This window comes from Dromiciops gliroides, chromosome 4 (assembly GCF_019393635.1).
Source record: "Dromiciops gliroides isolate mDroGli1 chromosome 4, mDroGli1.pri, whole genome shotgun sequence".
Classification (NCBI taxonomy): domain Eukaryota; kingdom Metazoa; phylum Chordata; class Mammalia; order Microbiotheria; family Microbiotheriidae; genus Dromiciops; species Dromiciops gliroides.
The window spans coordinates 477,824,525-477,838,151 of record NC_057864.1 but is presented as its reverse complement, the minus strand read 5'-3'; the positions used below and the strand labels follow the sequence as shown (position 1 = coordinate 477,838,151).

The 13,627-nt window shown below is 49.3% G+C and overlaps 1 protein-coding gene across 1 annotated transcript; it reads right to left on the bottom strand.

The window, feature by feature from the left end:
• Window positions 1-438: 438 nt before the first annotated feature.
• On the bottom strand, window positions 439-13,613 carry UPK3B (uroplakin 3B). The gene is made up of 6 exons (XM_043963132.1): window positions 13,268-13,613; window positions 7,137-7,286; window positions 6,473-6,692; window positions 3,545-3,624; window positions 1,813-1,942; window positions 439-687 (listed from the first exon to the last, which is right to left on the bottom strand). The coding sequence occupies exons 1-6, from the start codon at window positions 13,338-13,340 to the stop codon at window positions 516-518; spliced, it is 825 nt and encodes a 274-aa protein (XP_043819067.1). The 5' UTR covers window positions 13,341-13,613; the 3' UTR covers window positions 439-515.
• Between the last annotated feature and the right edge of the window lie 14 nt (window positions 13,614-13,627).

The following is a 13,627-nucleotide window of genomic DNA, read 5'->3' as shown; positions in this document are numbered from 1 at the left end:
CTTTCCAAGCCTGTGAATCCTCTTCCTACTGAGACTTCACCATTTCCCTTTCCCAATGAGCCATGGTGTTTTAAAAGGCCAGGCTGGAAAGGACAGTAATCAATCCAAAGGAAAGAAGATCTAAGAGTGGAATTCCAGGCACACTGTGGGGAGAGATCCAGGGGTACAGCAGGGGTCTTCTCCCACCCTTCAGAATGAGTCCATGAGCACCGGCCCTGGAGTCAGGAGGACCTGAGTTCAAATCCGGCCTCAGACACTTAACACTTACTAGCTGTGTGACTCTGGGCAAGTCATTTAACCCCAATTGCCTCACTAAAAAAAAAAGTGAGTCCATGAGGCACCTACCTGCCTCCTCCCACCTACCCTCTGGGGGATGACACCCTGATCCAGTCGCTCAGTCCCAGGCAGATAATGCACCTGTGCTAAGAGGGTGGGAGGGCTGAGAAAGAGGGCCCTTCTTTAATTTGTGCCAATATGCAACCAGGGATGGGGGAAAGGGCTAAGGGTGGCCAGGTTTACACAACGGGTCCTGGGCAAGGGCAGGGGGGCAGGTGGAGCCCCCCACCTGCAGGCAGCGTGTCCGCCTCACTGGGGGGGATGTGGTGGGTCGTGTAGCGTTTCCCAATGAAGGAGCCGACGTGCAGCTGCTCTGCGGGGGGTAGTTCCTCGGGCCACCAGAGGCTGGAGCTGGAGAAGCAGACAACAAACAGCTGGTAAGTGCCCACTCCTGCCAACGGGGCAAAGAGCAGCCCCTGCCTTCATTGAGCTTCTGGAAACTCTAGTGGGGAGATATGTCCCAAACATAGAGAACCATCTGCATTTGGAGCCAGGGGACTCGAGTTCCAATCCTTCCACCTCTGGTTTCATTCCCAGGGTGGAAATTCCTTAGAATTTTAGAGTTGGGTGGGGGGCACTGTAAGGTTAAAGGTCATTCCTCCAATGTGTGTCAGAGGAAAACCTGAACCTAGTTTACTCCTAACTTCAAGGCCAACTAGGAAACACACCATTGCTTTTGCTTTTCATGGTATACTGGAGGAGATTAATAATTGCTTGTCAATTGTCTATGGTCTGATCCTAGCTGCGGTCCCTTGTTGGACCATTCAAGAAGAAAGGAAGGATGGCATTGCCCCCTGGTGGCTGATCCTAAGCTCTGCAGCCTGTCTGCAGGCTGAATCCTGCCCCGAGGCTGAGGATGTCCAAGCCTTCCATGACTACTCTCCACCTCCGGGTCTTCTCTTACTTGGCCCTCCTCCAACACATCTGACTGCGCCCAGACCGATTATGAAGAACAAGCTAAGAAGCCTCTAGAATTAATGTGAGATTTGCTGTGCCCCCTGAGCCCCCATGACCCCAGTATCCGCCCCAATAGCCCAAGTGTCCTCCCGTGGGAGAGCAGGATGGAATTGTGGGACCTACAAAGGGCAGGGGGCGTTTTAGGAACCTGGAGAGGAGAAGGCTGTTCCAGAGGAGTAAGTCCCTAGTGGTCTGAGTACCCTCATCTCATGATGAGGCTCTACTGAGTTCGAATCCTACTTTTGACACTACTTGTGTCACCTCAGGGAAATCACGTCATCTCCCTGGGCCTCAATTCCCTCATGTGTCAAGTGAGAGGTTGCACTAGATTGCCTCTGATGTCCCTTCCAGCTCTGTGAAATTACTTAGCATTCCTGGGCCTCAGTTTCCTTATCTGTAAAATGAGAAAAGGTCTCTGAAGTCCTTTTCAGCCCTAAATCTCTGGTCCTATCATGCTCCCTCACAGCCCACCCAGGCTAGGGCATGAGGCCAACCCCAGTCTAGGGCTTCAGGACTCACAATTGGACAGTGGAGGTGATGAAGAAGGCAAGCACCAGGAGGCCAGTGAAGATGGAGAGGATGGAGGTGATGACAATCATGCAGCCGCTTCTCCGGCCAGGCCACGTATCAATGCTTCTGGGGTCCTTCCCTGGAGTGACAGAAGCACCATCTGCCCCACTGACAGGCAGCCCAGCTGGGGCGAGAGAGAGAGAGAGAGAGAGAGAGAGAGAGAGAGAGAGGAAGCAGGAGGGAGGGGAAGGAGATGGGGATGGGGAGCCAGGGATGGGGAGGATGGGAGAATTGGGGCTCCAGGGTCCCTGGAATGGGTCAGTGTGAAGGAAAAGATGGCTTCTGGAGGGAATGCCCTTCTCTTCCCACCCTCCCGTCCTTGGGGCGATTCTAGGCTCCCCTTTTTAGGGGAGCTCCTAGCTAGGAGAAGGGGGAGAGGCTAGGCCAGGGCAAAAGGCAGAAGACAGTCTTAGCTCGATCAGGAATTGTTGTGTGGCCTCTCAGGCAGGTGATTCAATTCAGTTCAACTCAACTGGATTCAATTCAACTTGTCATACCTCGGCTCAACTTAATTCTCCTCCATTCCACTCAACTCAACTTAATTAGGAGTTAGTGAGCACCTACCGTGTTGGAGGCTGTGAGCTAAATGCCAGGGGTACAAAGATAGAAATGAACGAACCAGGTCCTACCCTCGGGAAGCTTCCATTCCAAAGGAAGGACATGAGCCCCAATGAACTCCCCTTTCCTTCTGTTGTTTCTCCTCTGCCGAGGCAGCTCAGAGTAAACGTTCAGAAAGTATTTGGTCAAATTTAGCCAAATGAACAGATAGATCTCATCTCTCTGGGCCTTTTCCTCATCCCCCTCATAGATGTGGTGAGAATCCAGTGAGAGATCGGAGCAAAAATGACAGATGAGGAATAGGAAGAAGTCGGGAAGCTCGTCGACTGGATGGGGCTGGGGAGGGCTGGACTAGCAGCAATTCTGGACTCTGGCAACAGAGAGCCAGGTATTAAGAGGATTATAGTGTAGGGGGCAGCTAGGTGGCGCAATGGATAAGGCGCTAGCCTTGGATTCAGGAGGACCTGAGTTCAAACCCAGACTCAGACACTTACTAGCTGTGTGACCCTGGGCAAGTCACTTAAACCCCATTGCCCTGCAAAAAAAAAAAAAGAAAGAAAAAGAAAAAGAAAAAGAGGATTATAGTGTAGTTCTTTCTCTACCAGCTTAGCTCGGCCCAGTTGCCCAGTTACAGAGAGAGCCGAGGTGTGTCATCTCCATTTTACGTGTCCCTCAGCCTGACAGAGGGGGATGGAGAGGTCGATGCCGCAGACCAGGAGAAGGAACAGAACAGTAACCAGAGGGTGAAGCTGGGACTGAGGTCCAAATTCCATTTCTAATGCTTATGACCTAGGTGATCTTGGGCAAGTCACTTAATCCCTGTGGGCCTCAGTTTCCTTATCTGTAAAATGAGGAAGTTGGACTGGATATCCTCTGGGGTCCCTTCCAGCTCCAAAACTATAAGTCTATGAGTTGGGTCAGACTGTAACCGGGACAGAAGGGAGCAGACATTCCAGATGCAGAGACGGACCAAACAAGGGCATCCTCAAAACTCCCACTAATGTTACTGGGAGGGGACTCTGCGCCCCCGAGGCACAGACGGGCGACTGACGGCCTGGCTGATGAAGAAGGGACCTTTACTTCTCTCTGCAGGAAGATGTTGTTCCACATGCTGGGATCCTACCTTGGTTGAGAGTGATGGGGTCGGACCACCTCGTCTCTGCCTTGGGCTGCCCATTGTCGTCCATCACAAGAAACTTCACACTGTGGGGGAGAGGGGGGATTGATACAGTCAGTACAGAAGAATCGGAGGTTCTGATTGGGGTCCTCAGAGGTCAGACTTCCTGGAAGTCCAGTCATCAAGCAGTGGATCAGATCCCATTATTGGGATGGTAACTTAACTTCTCTGTATGCTCAGCTTCTCTCTCCCACAAGGGGAGACTTAGTCTCTCCTCCTTCAGGATGCCTTCTTGGACTGTCCCAGCTCACACTGATCTCCCCTTCCTCAGAATCCCTAAGGTACCTATTGTCTGTTACTGATAGCTTGGTCGGCCTCATGAAGGATCCTATATTTGGAGCTGAATCATATAATATGATTCTCTCATTTTACAGATGACGAAACCGAGGCCCCTCAGTCAAATGAGTTCACGACTTTACAGTGGGGTTTGGTCTTAGGCTCACAGCACAGAGTTGGAAGGAGCTTAGAGATTTTTTTTCCCCTTCAGGGTAATGGGGGTTAAGTGGCTTGCCCAGGGTCACACAGCTAGTAAGTGTCAAGTGTCTGAAGTCGGATTTGAACTCAGGTCTTCCTGAATCCAGGGCCGGTGCTTTATCCACTGCACCACCTAGCTGCCCCCGGGCCTTAGAGATCTTGAATCCAACCCTCTCATTAAGTAAATAGGGGTCTAGAGATGTTACATTACACTGGCAGGTGATGTCAGTGTTAGAACTCAAACTCACGGCCGGGGACTCCAAGTTCAGCGGCTCCCACAGTCCCATGCTGGCCACACTCTCTTCTCTTGCTTCCCCTCCCTTCTGTCCACTGACCCCTTCCCCCAACTGTCCCGTACAAACACATTGGTCTCAACATACAAAGGAAGCCAAGTACAGACTCACAACTTGAAACTTGAGCCAGTAAGAATTGGAAATTATGGAGATTTCCATCAATTGGAGAATGGCTGAACAAGTTATGTTATGTGATTAGGGTGGAATACTATTGTGCCAAAAGAAATGGTGAGCAGGCAGATTTCCAGAAAACCTGGGAAGACTTACATGAACTGATAAAAAATGAAGTGAGCAGAACCAGAAGAACATTGTACACAATAATAGCAACATTGTATGATGATCAACTGTGAATGACTTAGCTCTTCTCAATACAATGATCTAAGACAATCCCCAAAGACTCACTATGGAAAATGCTATTTATCTCCAGAGAAACAACTGATGGAGTCTGAATGCAGCTCAAAGCATACTGTTTTTAACTTTCTTTCCTTCTTCCTTTTTCTTTCTTCCTTTCTTTTTTTTTTGTTCTAGTTTTTGTCCACAGAATGACTAATATGGAAATAGATTTTACATGATTGCACATGTATAATCTATCTCAGATTACTTACCATCTCAGGGAGGGGGAAGAAGAGGGAGGGAAGGATAGAATTTGGAACTAAAAACTTTTTAAAAACACACAAACTGTTTTTAGATGTAATTGGGGACAAATGAAATATTATTTTTAAAAATTATATATAGGGGCAGCTAGGTGGCGCAGTGGATAAAGCACCGGCCCTGGATTCAGGAGTACCTGAGTTCAAATCCAGCCTCAGACACTTAACACTTACTAGCTGTGTGACCCTGGGCAAGTCACTTAACCCCAATTGCCTTACCGAAAAACAAACAAACAAACAAACAAATTATATATAGAGGGGGCAGCTAGGTGGCACAGTGGATAAGAGCACCGGCCCTGGACTCAGGAGTACCTGAGTTCAAATCCGGCTTCAGACACTTAACACTTACTGGCTGTGTGACCCTGGGCAAGTCACTTAACCCCAATTTCCTCACTAATATATACAACCTGTTTTCTCATCTGTAAAATGGGGCTGATAATAGCATCTTCCTCCTATGGCTATTCATATAATCATGGATTATAGCTGGAAGGGACTGCAGCGGCTATGGATTCCATACCCCTCAATTTTACAGATGACGAAAATGAGGCAGGCAAAAGTTAAAGTGACTTGCCCAAGATCACACAGCTAGTAAATATCGGAGGCAGGATTTGAACTCAGTTCTTCCTGACTCCAGGCCCAGCGCTCCATCCACTGCACCACCTAGCTACCCATCTACAAATGTTAGCCAGCTACTGTGTATATGGCCCTCCTTTCTGGTTCTTTTTATTTCATTTTTATCAGTTCACTAAAAATTTCCCAAGTTTCTATGAGTCTCTCAAAGAGATAATTTCTCATCACACAATAATATTCTGTTACATTCATATATAGGTGTGAAAGCTAGCATTTATAGAGCTTAAGGTTTGCAAAGCATCTGATATGCGTTACTTCATTTGTTCCTCACAACAATCCTGGGAGGTAGGTGCTATGATTAATCCCATTTTACAGATGAAGCATCTGCAAAATCTATCCCAGTTTATTCAGCCATTCTCCAGTCAATAGGCTCCCTCCTTGTTCCCAGGACTTTGCTACAAGAAGAATACTGCTATGTATTATTCTGTCCTTGACAACCTTGATGTGGATGAGGACTGTTGAGGCAGAGGGTGTGAGCAGGTTAGTAGTCACTGTCTCCAACATTTCTGAGTTTTTACCCCAAAATGCTGGGACCAGTTCACAGCTCCACCAACAATGTATTAGTGCGTCTATCTTCCCCCGGGGCCTCCAGCACTGACTGTGTCTATTTTTACTTTTGTTGCCACCCCCTCATTTTGCAGAGGAGGAAAGCAAGGGTCACATGTTTAGTCAGTAGCACAATTGGGACTAGAGCCCAAGTGTGTTGACTCCCTCCGGCTCTTTTTACCCTACCTTGCAGAGAGCCCAGTTGAGACACAGTGGAAGTGCTGGGGCCACAGAGAGAGTCAGGGCTGGCTTTCCCAGAAGACCAGCTGGGTGGGGCTCACCTGTAAGGGCCAGGGACCGGGAGGGGAGCATTACAATGCTCCTGACTTAGGTTTCGGAAGCAGCTGGTGTCATTGCCTACACGGAGAATAGCAATGTCTTTTTTCTCACATGGGTAGAGGTCAGGAGACAGCTTCAGGGTCATGTAGTAAAAACTGGTTGTCAGTTTGGTGTAGGAGGGGATCTCTGCTGTACTCTTGGGGTACTGGAAGTCTTTGGTGGCTGGAAGTAGGAGAGAAAGGGAGGCCTTAGTAAGTCCCAGGAATGGGACCCTAGGCTCCACTCAGGGCTCCACTCATCCCCACCCCAGCTACAACAGACTATCCTCCCTTCTCACCTGGAGCCTCCATCAGCAAGTAGGCCTTTCTAGATGAACTGTTGCTAGATTAGTCAGGCTCAGCCCCTCATTCCCAACCCCACTCCATTGGCTGATCTGGCCTCCCACATGGGCATTTTGTGTTATTCAAGTAGGAGAGAAACAGAAACATCTTAAACTCTCAAAGGAATGAATCTCTAATGGTATAATTTCAGACTAAAATAACATGTTGAGGAGGAGGATGCTTTGGCCCAAGATGGACATCTGTCTATGTTGGCTTCTGGTAAGACCCAGTACTGGAGGAAAATGCCTCCTCTCCCCCTTCCCCGACCCTGGCCCACTAAACGAACCATTGCTGAAGGCTACCACCAACCAGATGGTATCTGTTGAGCTGGCATACTCTGTGAAGACGCATCTCGGCTGGTCCAGGCAGAAGGTGGCTGAAGTGACCTTCCCCTCAAGGGTGTGGGGGGAGATCTGGGGAGTGTACGGAATTTGATCTGTAGAAAACCAGAAACAAGCATGAGCACTTGGGAGGGTGGAGGGCAGGCAAAGGTTGGGTGCCAACCTTCTGGCAGGGACGTGGGCAGATGATTAAAGGGAAAGTTAGTGAAAAACAGTGTGGCATAATGGACAGAGAGATGGATTTTAAGTCAGAGGACCTGGGTTCAAATCTCAGGTCTGCTACTTAGTATCTGTGTGACCTTAGGGAAGTCACTTAACTCATCTGGGCCTCAGTTTTCCTATCTGTAAAATGAAAGGGTTGGACTAAATGACATTGCTTCCAGCCCTAAATTTCTGATCCTGTAAACACTTAGACTTACTAGCTGTGTGACCCTGGGCAAGGAAGGAAGGAAGGAAGGAAGGAAGGAAGAAAGAAAGAAAGAAAGAAAGAAAGAAAGAAAGAAAGAAAGAAAGAAAGAAAGAAAGAAAGAAAGAAAGAAAGAAAGAAAGAAAGAAAGAAAGAAAGGAAGGAAGGAAGGAAGGAAGGAAGGAAGGAAGAAAGAAAGAAAGAAAGAAAGAAAGAAAGAAAGAAAGAAAGAAAGAAAGAAAGAAAGAAAGAAAGAAAGAAAGGAAGGAAGGAAGGAAGGAAGGAAGGAAGGAAGGAAGGAAGGAAGGAAGGAAGGAAGAAAGAAAGAAAGAAAGAAAGAAAGAAAGAAAGAAAGAAAGAAAGAAAGAAGGAAGGAAGGAAGGAAGGAAGGAAGGAAGGAAGGAAGGAAGGAAGGAAGGAAGGAAGGAAGAAAGAAAGAAAGAAAGAAAGAAAGAAAGAAAGAAAGAAAGAAAGAAAGAAAGAAAGAAAGAAAGGAAGGAAGGAAGGAAGGAAGAAAGAAAGAAAGAAAGGAAGGAAGGAAGGAACAAAGGAAAGAAAGGTACAATAAAGGAGTCATCCCCCAAGTCCTCTGCCCTGGTCAAGCAGGACCTGGAACTGTGTAGTCAGTTCTGGGCACCGTATTTTAGGAAGAACATTGATAAGCCAGAGAGCATACCAAACAAGGAAATCAGGATGGTGAAGAGCTTTGAAATTATTTGTACCTTGCAAAGATCAGTTGAAGGAAGTCAAGATTGTTATTGTGGAGATGAGAAGACTGGGGATGGGGAGGGCAGAGACAGGGACAGGCCAGCTACAGGAGGTAGGATGTAAGCTCCTGAAGACAGGGAAAACTTCACCGGGAGGATTAGACCATTGATCTTATTAGGCTAGGGAGTGCCCGGGCCAAGGTAGGTGGGCTCCTGCTCTGCAGGCTGCCAGGGTCCCACAGCCACTTTATGTCAGTGACAACATTTGAACCCAGCTTTTCCCAACTCCAAGTCCAGTCCATCATCCATTCCACCACAGGGCCCCATGGTGTGGGCTCTAAGTGCACAGAGCTGTGTTCCCTCAGGCGGTATGGTACCCTGGAAAAAGCACTGGGCTGATGATCAGGGTTCCAATCCTGCTGCAAACACTGTGTGACCTGTACAATGAGGGCGGTTGGGCTTGATGGCTTTGAAAGTCCTTTCCAGCCCCGTCCTTTGTAGTCAAGATTATCTCAATGGTATTTTGCCTTCTCTCCCTTTCTCCCTCCCCCCTCCCCTTTCCTCCCCCTTCTCTCTTTCTCTCTCTCCCTCCCTCTCTCTCTTCCTCCCTGCCTCCCTTTCTCTCCCCCTCTCCCTTTTCCTCTCCCTCCCTCCCTCTCTTTCCCTCCCTCCCTCTCTCTTCCTCCCTCTGTCTGCCTCCCTCCCTCCCTCTTTTTCTCTCCCTTTCTCTTTCCCTCCCCCCTTTCTTTCTCGCTCTCCCCCCTCCCTCCCTCTCTCTTCCCCTTCTCTCCCTCCCCCTCCCTCCCTGCCTCCCTTTCTTTCCCCCTCTCCCTTTTCCTCTCCCTCCCTCTGTCTGCCTCCCTCCCTCCCTCTTTTTCTCTCCCTTTCTCTTTCCCTCCCCCCCCTTTCTTTCTCGCTCTCCCCCCTCCCTCCCTCTCTCTTCCCCTTCTCTCCCCCCCCTCCCTCCCTGCCTCCCGCTTCAATCCCTCTCAAATGGCAGGAGCTTGACCTCCCCCCCTCCCACCTGCTGACGTGGGCCACACCCTTCCCTTGGACTAGACAACTCATGAGATCAGAATTCTGCCTTAGGAGGCTCATTCCTCAGCAGTGGCCCGCTGGGACAGCCCCTACCCAGCCTGGATTCCCTGGGGCCCTGCCCTGACTGTAACACTCCGGGGAGTCTCATCCACCCAGTCAGATCAGGAGCAGCAACGGAACTGTCTCCTCTGCGCTTCTCTGGTCTCAGCAGGCCAATCGCCGCCCGCGTAGGAGCTCGGGAATGAGGGCTGGTTGTCACCATCACCACCGCCATCTCTAGCATTTCTACTACGTGTTTAAATGCTTTCTCTGCATTATCTCATTGAATAACAGTTAAGATGGATAGAGTGCCTACAATGTGCCAAGGCACTGTGCCCAGCACTTGACAATTATCTCCTTGAATCCTCACAACCCTGGGAGGGAGGGGTTGTTCTTCCCACTTTACACATGAGGAAACCGAGGCAGAGGTGAAGTGACTCGCCCAGAGTGTCTGAGGCTAGACTTCCTGACTCCAGGCCTAGTCTCCCTTTAATTATTATGATCAATTAATTAAGATGAGTTTTAATTAATTAGAGGGCATGTCTTAGTCCTAATATCATAGGAGCCTAGACCCAGGGCTGGACGGAACCTCAGAGCCCATGGAGTCTACCTCCCTTTGTAGATATAGAAGCTGTCTCTCTCTCTCTCTCTCCTGGTGTTTATCCTGCCCTCTTCTCCTTGCTGTGGGGGCCCAGGTGAAAGGCTCACTGATGAGGGGAGGGCATGAGAGGGCACCTCCTCACTCCACCTGGGAGAGCTGGGCAGTGAGTCAGTGCCAAGCCTCCTAGAAATCTGCTGATGAGCAGGTGCTGGGGCACAGGCAGGTGCTGGCTGCCGGGAGCAAACATTAGCCAGTGCCGACAACCAGCCTTTCCTGTTCCCGTGACCCTCTGCCTACTTCCCTCCCCATGACTGGTCCCCGGCACTTTGCAGAAAGCACCCCACAGAATTGAGGGGGTGGGAAAAAATAGGATCCTAGAGATGTCCAGAAGGACATCTGGTCCAACCCCCTCATATTACAGATGGAGAAACTGAGGCCAAGGAAGTCAGGAAGGAAAGGAAAGGAGAGCGGACAATGTGGCCAAAAGAAGCTGGGACCAGTCTCTTGAGGGAGGCAGATAGGAGGATCAAGGGCCAATCGCTGCCTCTGACACTTGTTGCCTGGGTGACCTTGGGTGAGTCACTAACATATCTGGGCCTTGGTTTATTCCTGTGGAGACCATTTCATTTTTGACTGAGTCATCTCAGCCCCTGGTGCTTTGCACAGAGCAGGTGACTCATAAATATTTGTTTTTCAGACCCCATGAAATGAAATGCTTCATCCTTCGAATGACCCAAGCACAGCCCAGAAAGGAGCTGAGAAAATCCACCTCCCTCCCATCTTGGCTGAGGTTATAGGAGGGGATGAGGCACTTAACCTCACCAGGCCTGGGGGCCTGTTTACTTAAAGATCTCTCGGGAAGGTTGGGAGGGAACCAGGCATAGAACTCGGGGGTCCAGCTGGAACCAGGACGGGGCTGAGGGGCTTTGGGAGCCCACAGAACCTCCCTGGGCAGCTGGGTGGGGACAAGGTCAGAGTTCCTCCTGTCCCTTCTGTCTGAAGACCAGTCATGGGCGTATGAAGCCCCAGGCTGGAGACTTGTCCCAGATCCCAGTCAGCAATCCCCACACAGGGTCCTCATGAATAACTGCATCAGAACTCTGAAGCCCCACCCTGGTAGGGTGCAGCCCAGACACCCAGGGCCCATGTTAGTCTGGGCTACCAGGGTGCTGGGGACAGTGTTCAGGAACAACTTGGTGCTTGGTAGGGGCCCCAGAAGAAGAGTTGGGAGCCCTGGGAGATTTTTTTTTAGACATTTTTATCTTCTGTTTCTCTATCACCTTCACTTTGAATATCTCCAGAGGCATGCTGGAACCAGCTCAAACCAGTTCAGGCTAGCTGGTTGTTAAAGGTTCGGTGTGGGCGGGTACACCTCTGAAATGTCAAACATTGCAAATCCAGGCTTGATTGATTGTTTTCTTTATGATCTAGACTTAAGAAAGTGGTGGAGAAGTGTATCAGGGGTCGGGGCAGCTAGGTGGTGCAGTGGATAGAGCACCGGCCCTGGAGTCAGGAGTACCTGAGTTCAAATCTGGCCTCAGACACTTAATACTTAACTAGCTGTGTGACCCTGTGACACTTAACCCCAATTGCCTCCCTAAAAAAAAAAAAGTGTATCGGGGGGACAGCTAGGTGGCACAGTGGGTAGAGCACCAGCCCTGGATTCAGGAGGACCTGAGTTCAAATCCAGTATCAGACACTTGACACTTACTAGATGCGTGACCATAGGCAAGTCACTTAACCCCAATTGCCTCACAAAATAAATAAATAAATAAAATTTAAAGAGAGTATTGGGGGGCAGCTAGGTGGCTCAGTGGATAAAACACTGGCCCTGGATTTAGGAAGACCTGAGTTCAAATTTGGCCTCAGACACTTGACACTTACTAGCTCTGTGACCCTGGGCAAGTCACTTAACCCCTGATTGCCTCTCCCCAAAAAAGTGCATTTTGGACACATTTCTTCTGGACAGCCAGTTGTTAAACATTTACCTGCACACTCCTAAATATATCCTTTTTAACTCCTCTACCTACCAAGTCATCCCCTTGTAACAAAAAAATTTAAAGGTTATATGCAAAAAAGCAGTTCAACAAAGCAATCAGATTTGACAACATATGCAATATTCAACACCCATAGCCCCCCACCTCTGCAAAGGAGGGAAGCATTTTCCCAACTCCTGTTGGGAGACCCTAGATTCCAATCTCTGCTCTGCCTTTACCCCTTTGACCTTGACTGGGCAATCTCAGGGTCCTCTCTATGTACAATGAAGAAGCTGGATCAGAGAATGTCTATATCCATTCTGGCTCTCAGAGTCTGTGTCTGTGACTGTGAACCTCATAAAGCCTAGAGCCGGAAAGAACTTCAAAAGTCATTTAGTCCAACATCCTCATTTTACAGTGTAGGAAACTGAGGCCCCAAAGAGCCCAAGGTCATGGAGCAAGTAGATGAGGTAGGATTTGAACTCAGCTCTTCCAACTTAAAATCTGGTGTTTTTCTGCTGCATCGGGTTGGCATCATGTGAGTAGGAAGCACTTTAGCTCTTGTTTTATTGATGGGAAGGATGAATATGTCCTAAGGACCTGGGTTTGAATCCTGCCCCTGCCCTTGAGCAAGTCCCTTACTGTCCTGAGGCTTCAGTTTCCCTCTCTGTAAAATGAGAGGGTTGAACCAAAGTCCTGTGAACCTCTCTGAGACTCAGTTTCCTCAACTGTAAAATGAAGGGTTTGCACTAACTGACCTCTGTGTCTACCATCCCACACACGCCTGGCTCCATTGGTAGAATGCTTGAAGTATACAGGAGCATCTTTGTTTTTGTCCTTCCTTGAAACTGAGCTTAGCCAAGGCTTGTGCCCTTTAGGGGACCTGTGTTAATGGATGCCCTGAACAGACAGGAAGAGACCAAAACAATAAAGATCCTCACCCCAGTGACCTCCTCGGCAAATGTTTTCTTTATAAGGAATTATAATAATCAACTATAGCTCATGTTTTTAAATTTCAAAGTTTACAAAGCATGTTGTAGAATACACACAAATATCATCCCCATTTCACAGATGAGATACTGAGTCCTTTGTTCCAAGTTTCACATCTCCAAAGTGTCAGAGCTGGGATTTGAACCGTCTCTCCTGTCTCCAAGGGGATACGGAGGTCAGACTCAGGCTGGGTAACTCGCTGGCCTACTTGGGGTGGTATTAATGCTTTACTCTCTGGAGGAATTTCTTACTCGTAGACCCCCCCTCCCCCCCCACAGAAGTATGAGGGCGTCCATCCCCAGGCCCCCAGCACACTCACCCAGGCTGGTCCCCGTGTGGGTACCGACGCACAGCAGAAGCAGCAGGAGCTGAGGGTGCCCGGCTTGCCCCATTGCCTTAGTGGACAAAGCTTCTGATGGTGACTGGCTGAGGGGTGGTGATGTCTGTGCTCCTGGCTGCGTCTTTGTCTGGGTAGAAGGGGGAGGAGGCCCATGGGAAGGAGGCTCAGTCTGCCCTGAGGGTCCTCATCAGGCTCCCTTACCTCCTTAGCTGCTCACAGCCCCCTCCCCAACACACAGACACCCACGGCCCTGGTCCAGAGGAATGGAGATCGATGGCAAGCTGGTCAGGCAGGTTGTCCGGACAGTTGAAGGCCAGAAAAACCTGTCTGTATAACTCC

Bases quoted from the DNA above. Each gene is read 5' to 3' on its own strand.
- UPK3B (XM_043963132.1), bottom strand. From the start codon at position 13,340: ATGGGGCAAGCCGGGCACCCTCAGCTCCTGCTGCTTCTGCTGTGCGTC. The intron at 7,287-13,267 runs GTGAGTGTGCTG...GGTTTTCTACAG, and splicing joins CCACACGGGGACCAGCCTGG to ATCAAATTCCGTACACTCCC. The intron at 1,943-3,544 runs GTAGGATCCCAG...CTGTCACTCCAG, and splicing joins CCCCATCACTCTCAACCAAG to GGAAGGACCCCAGAAGCATT.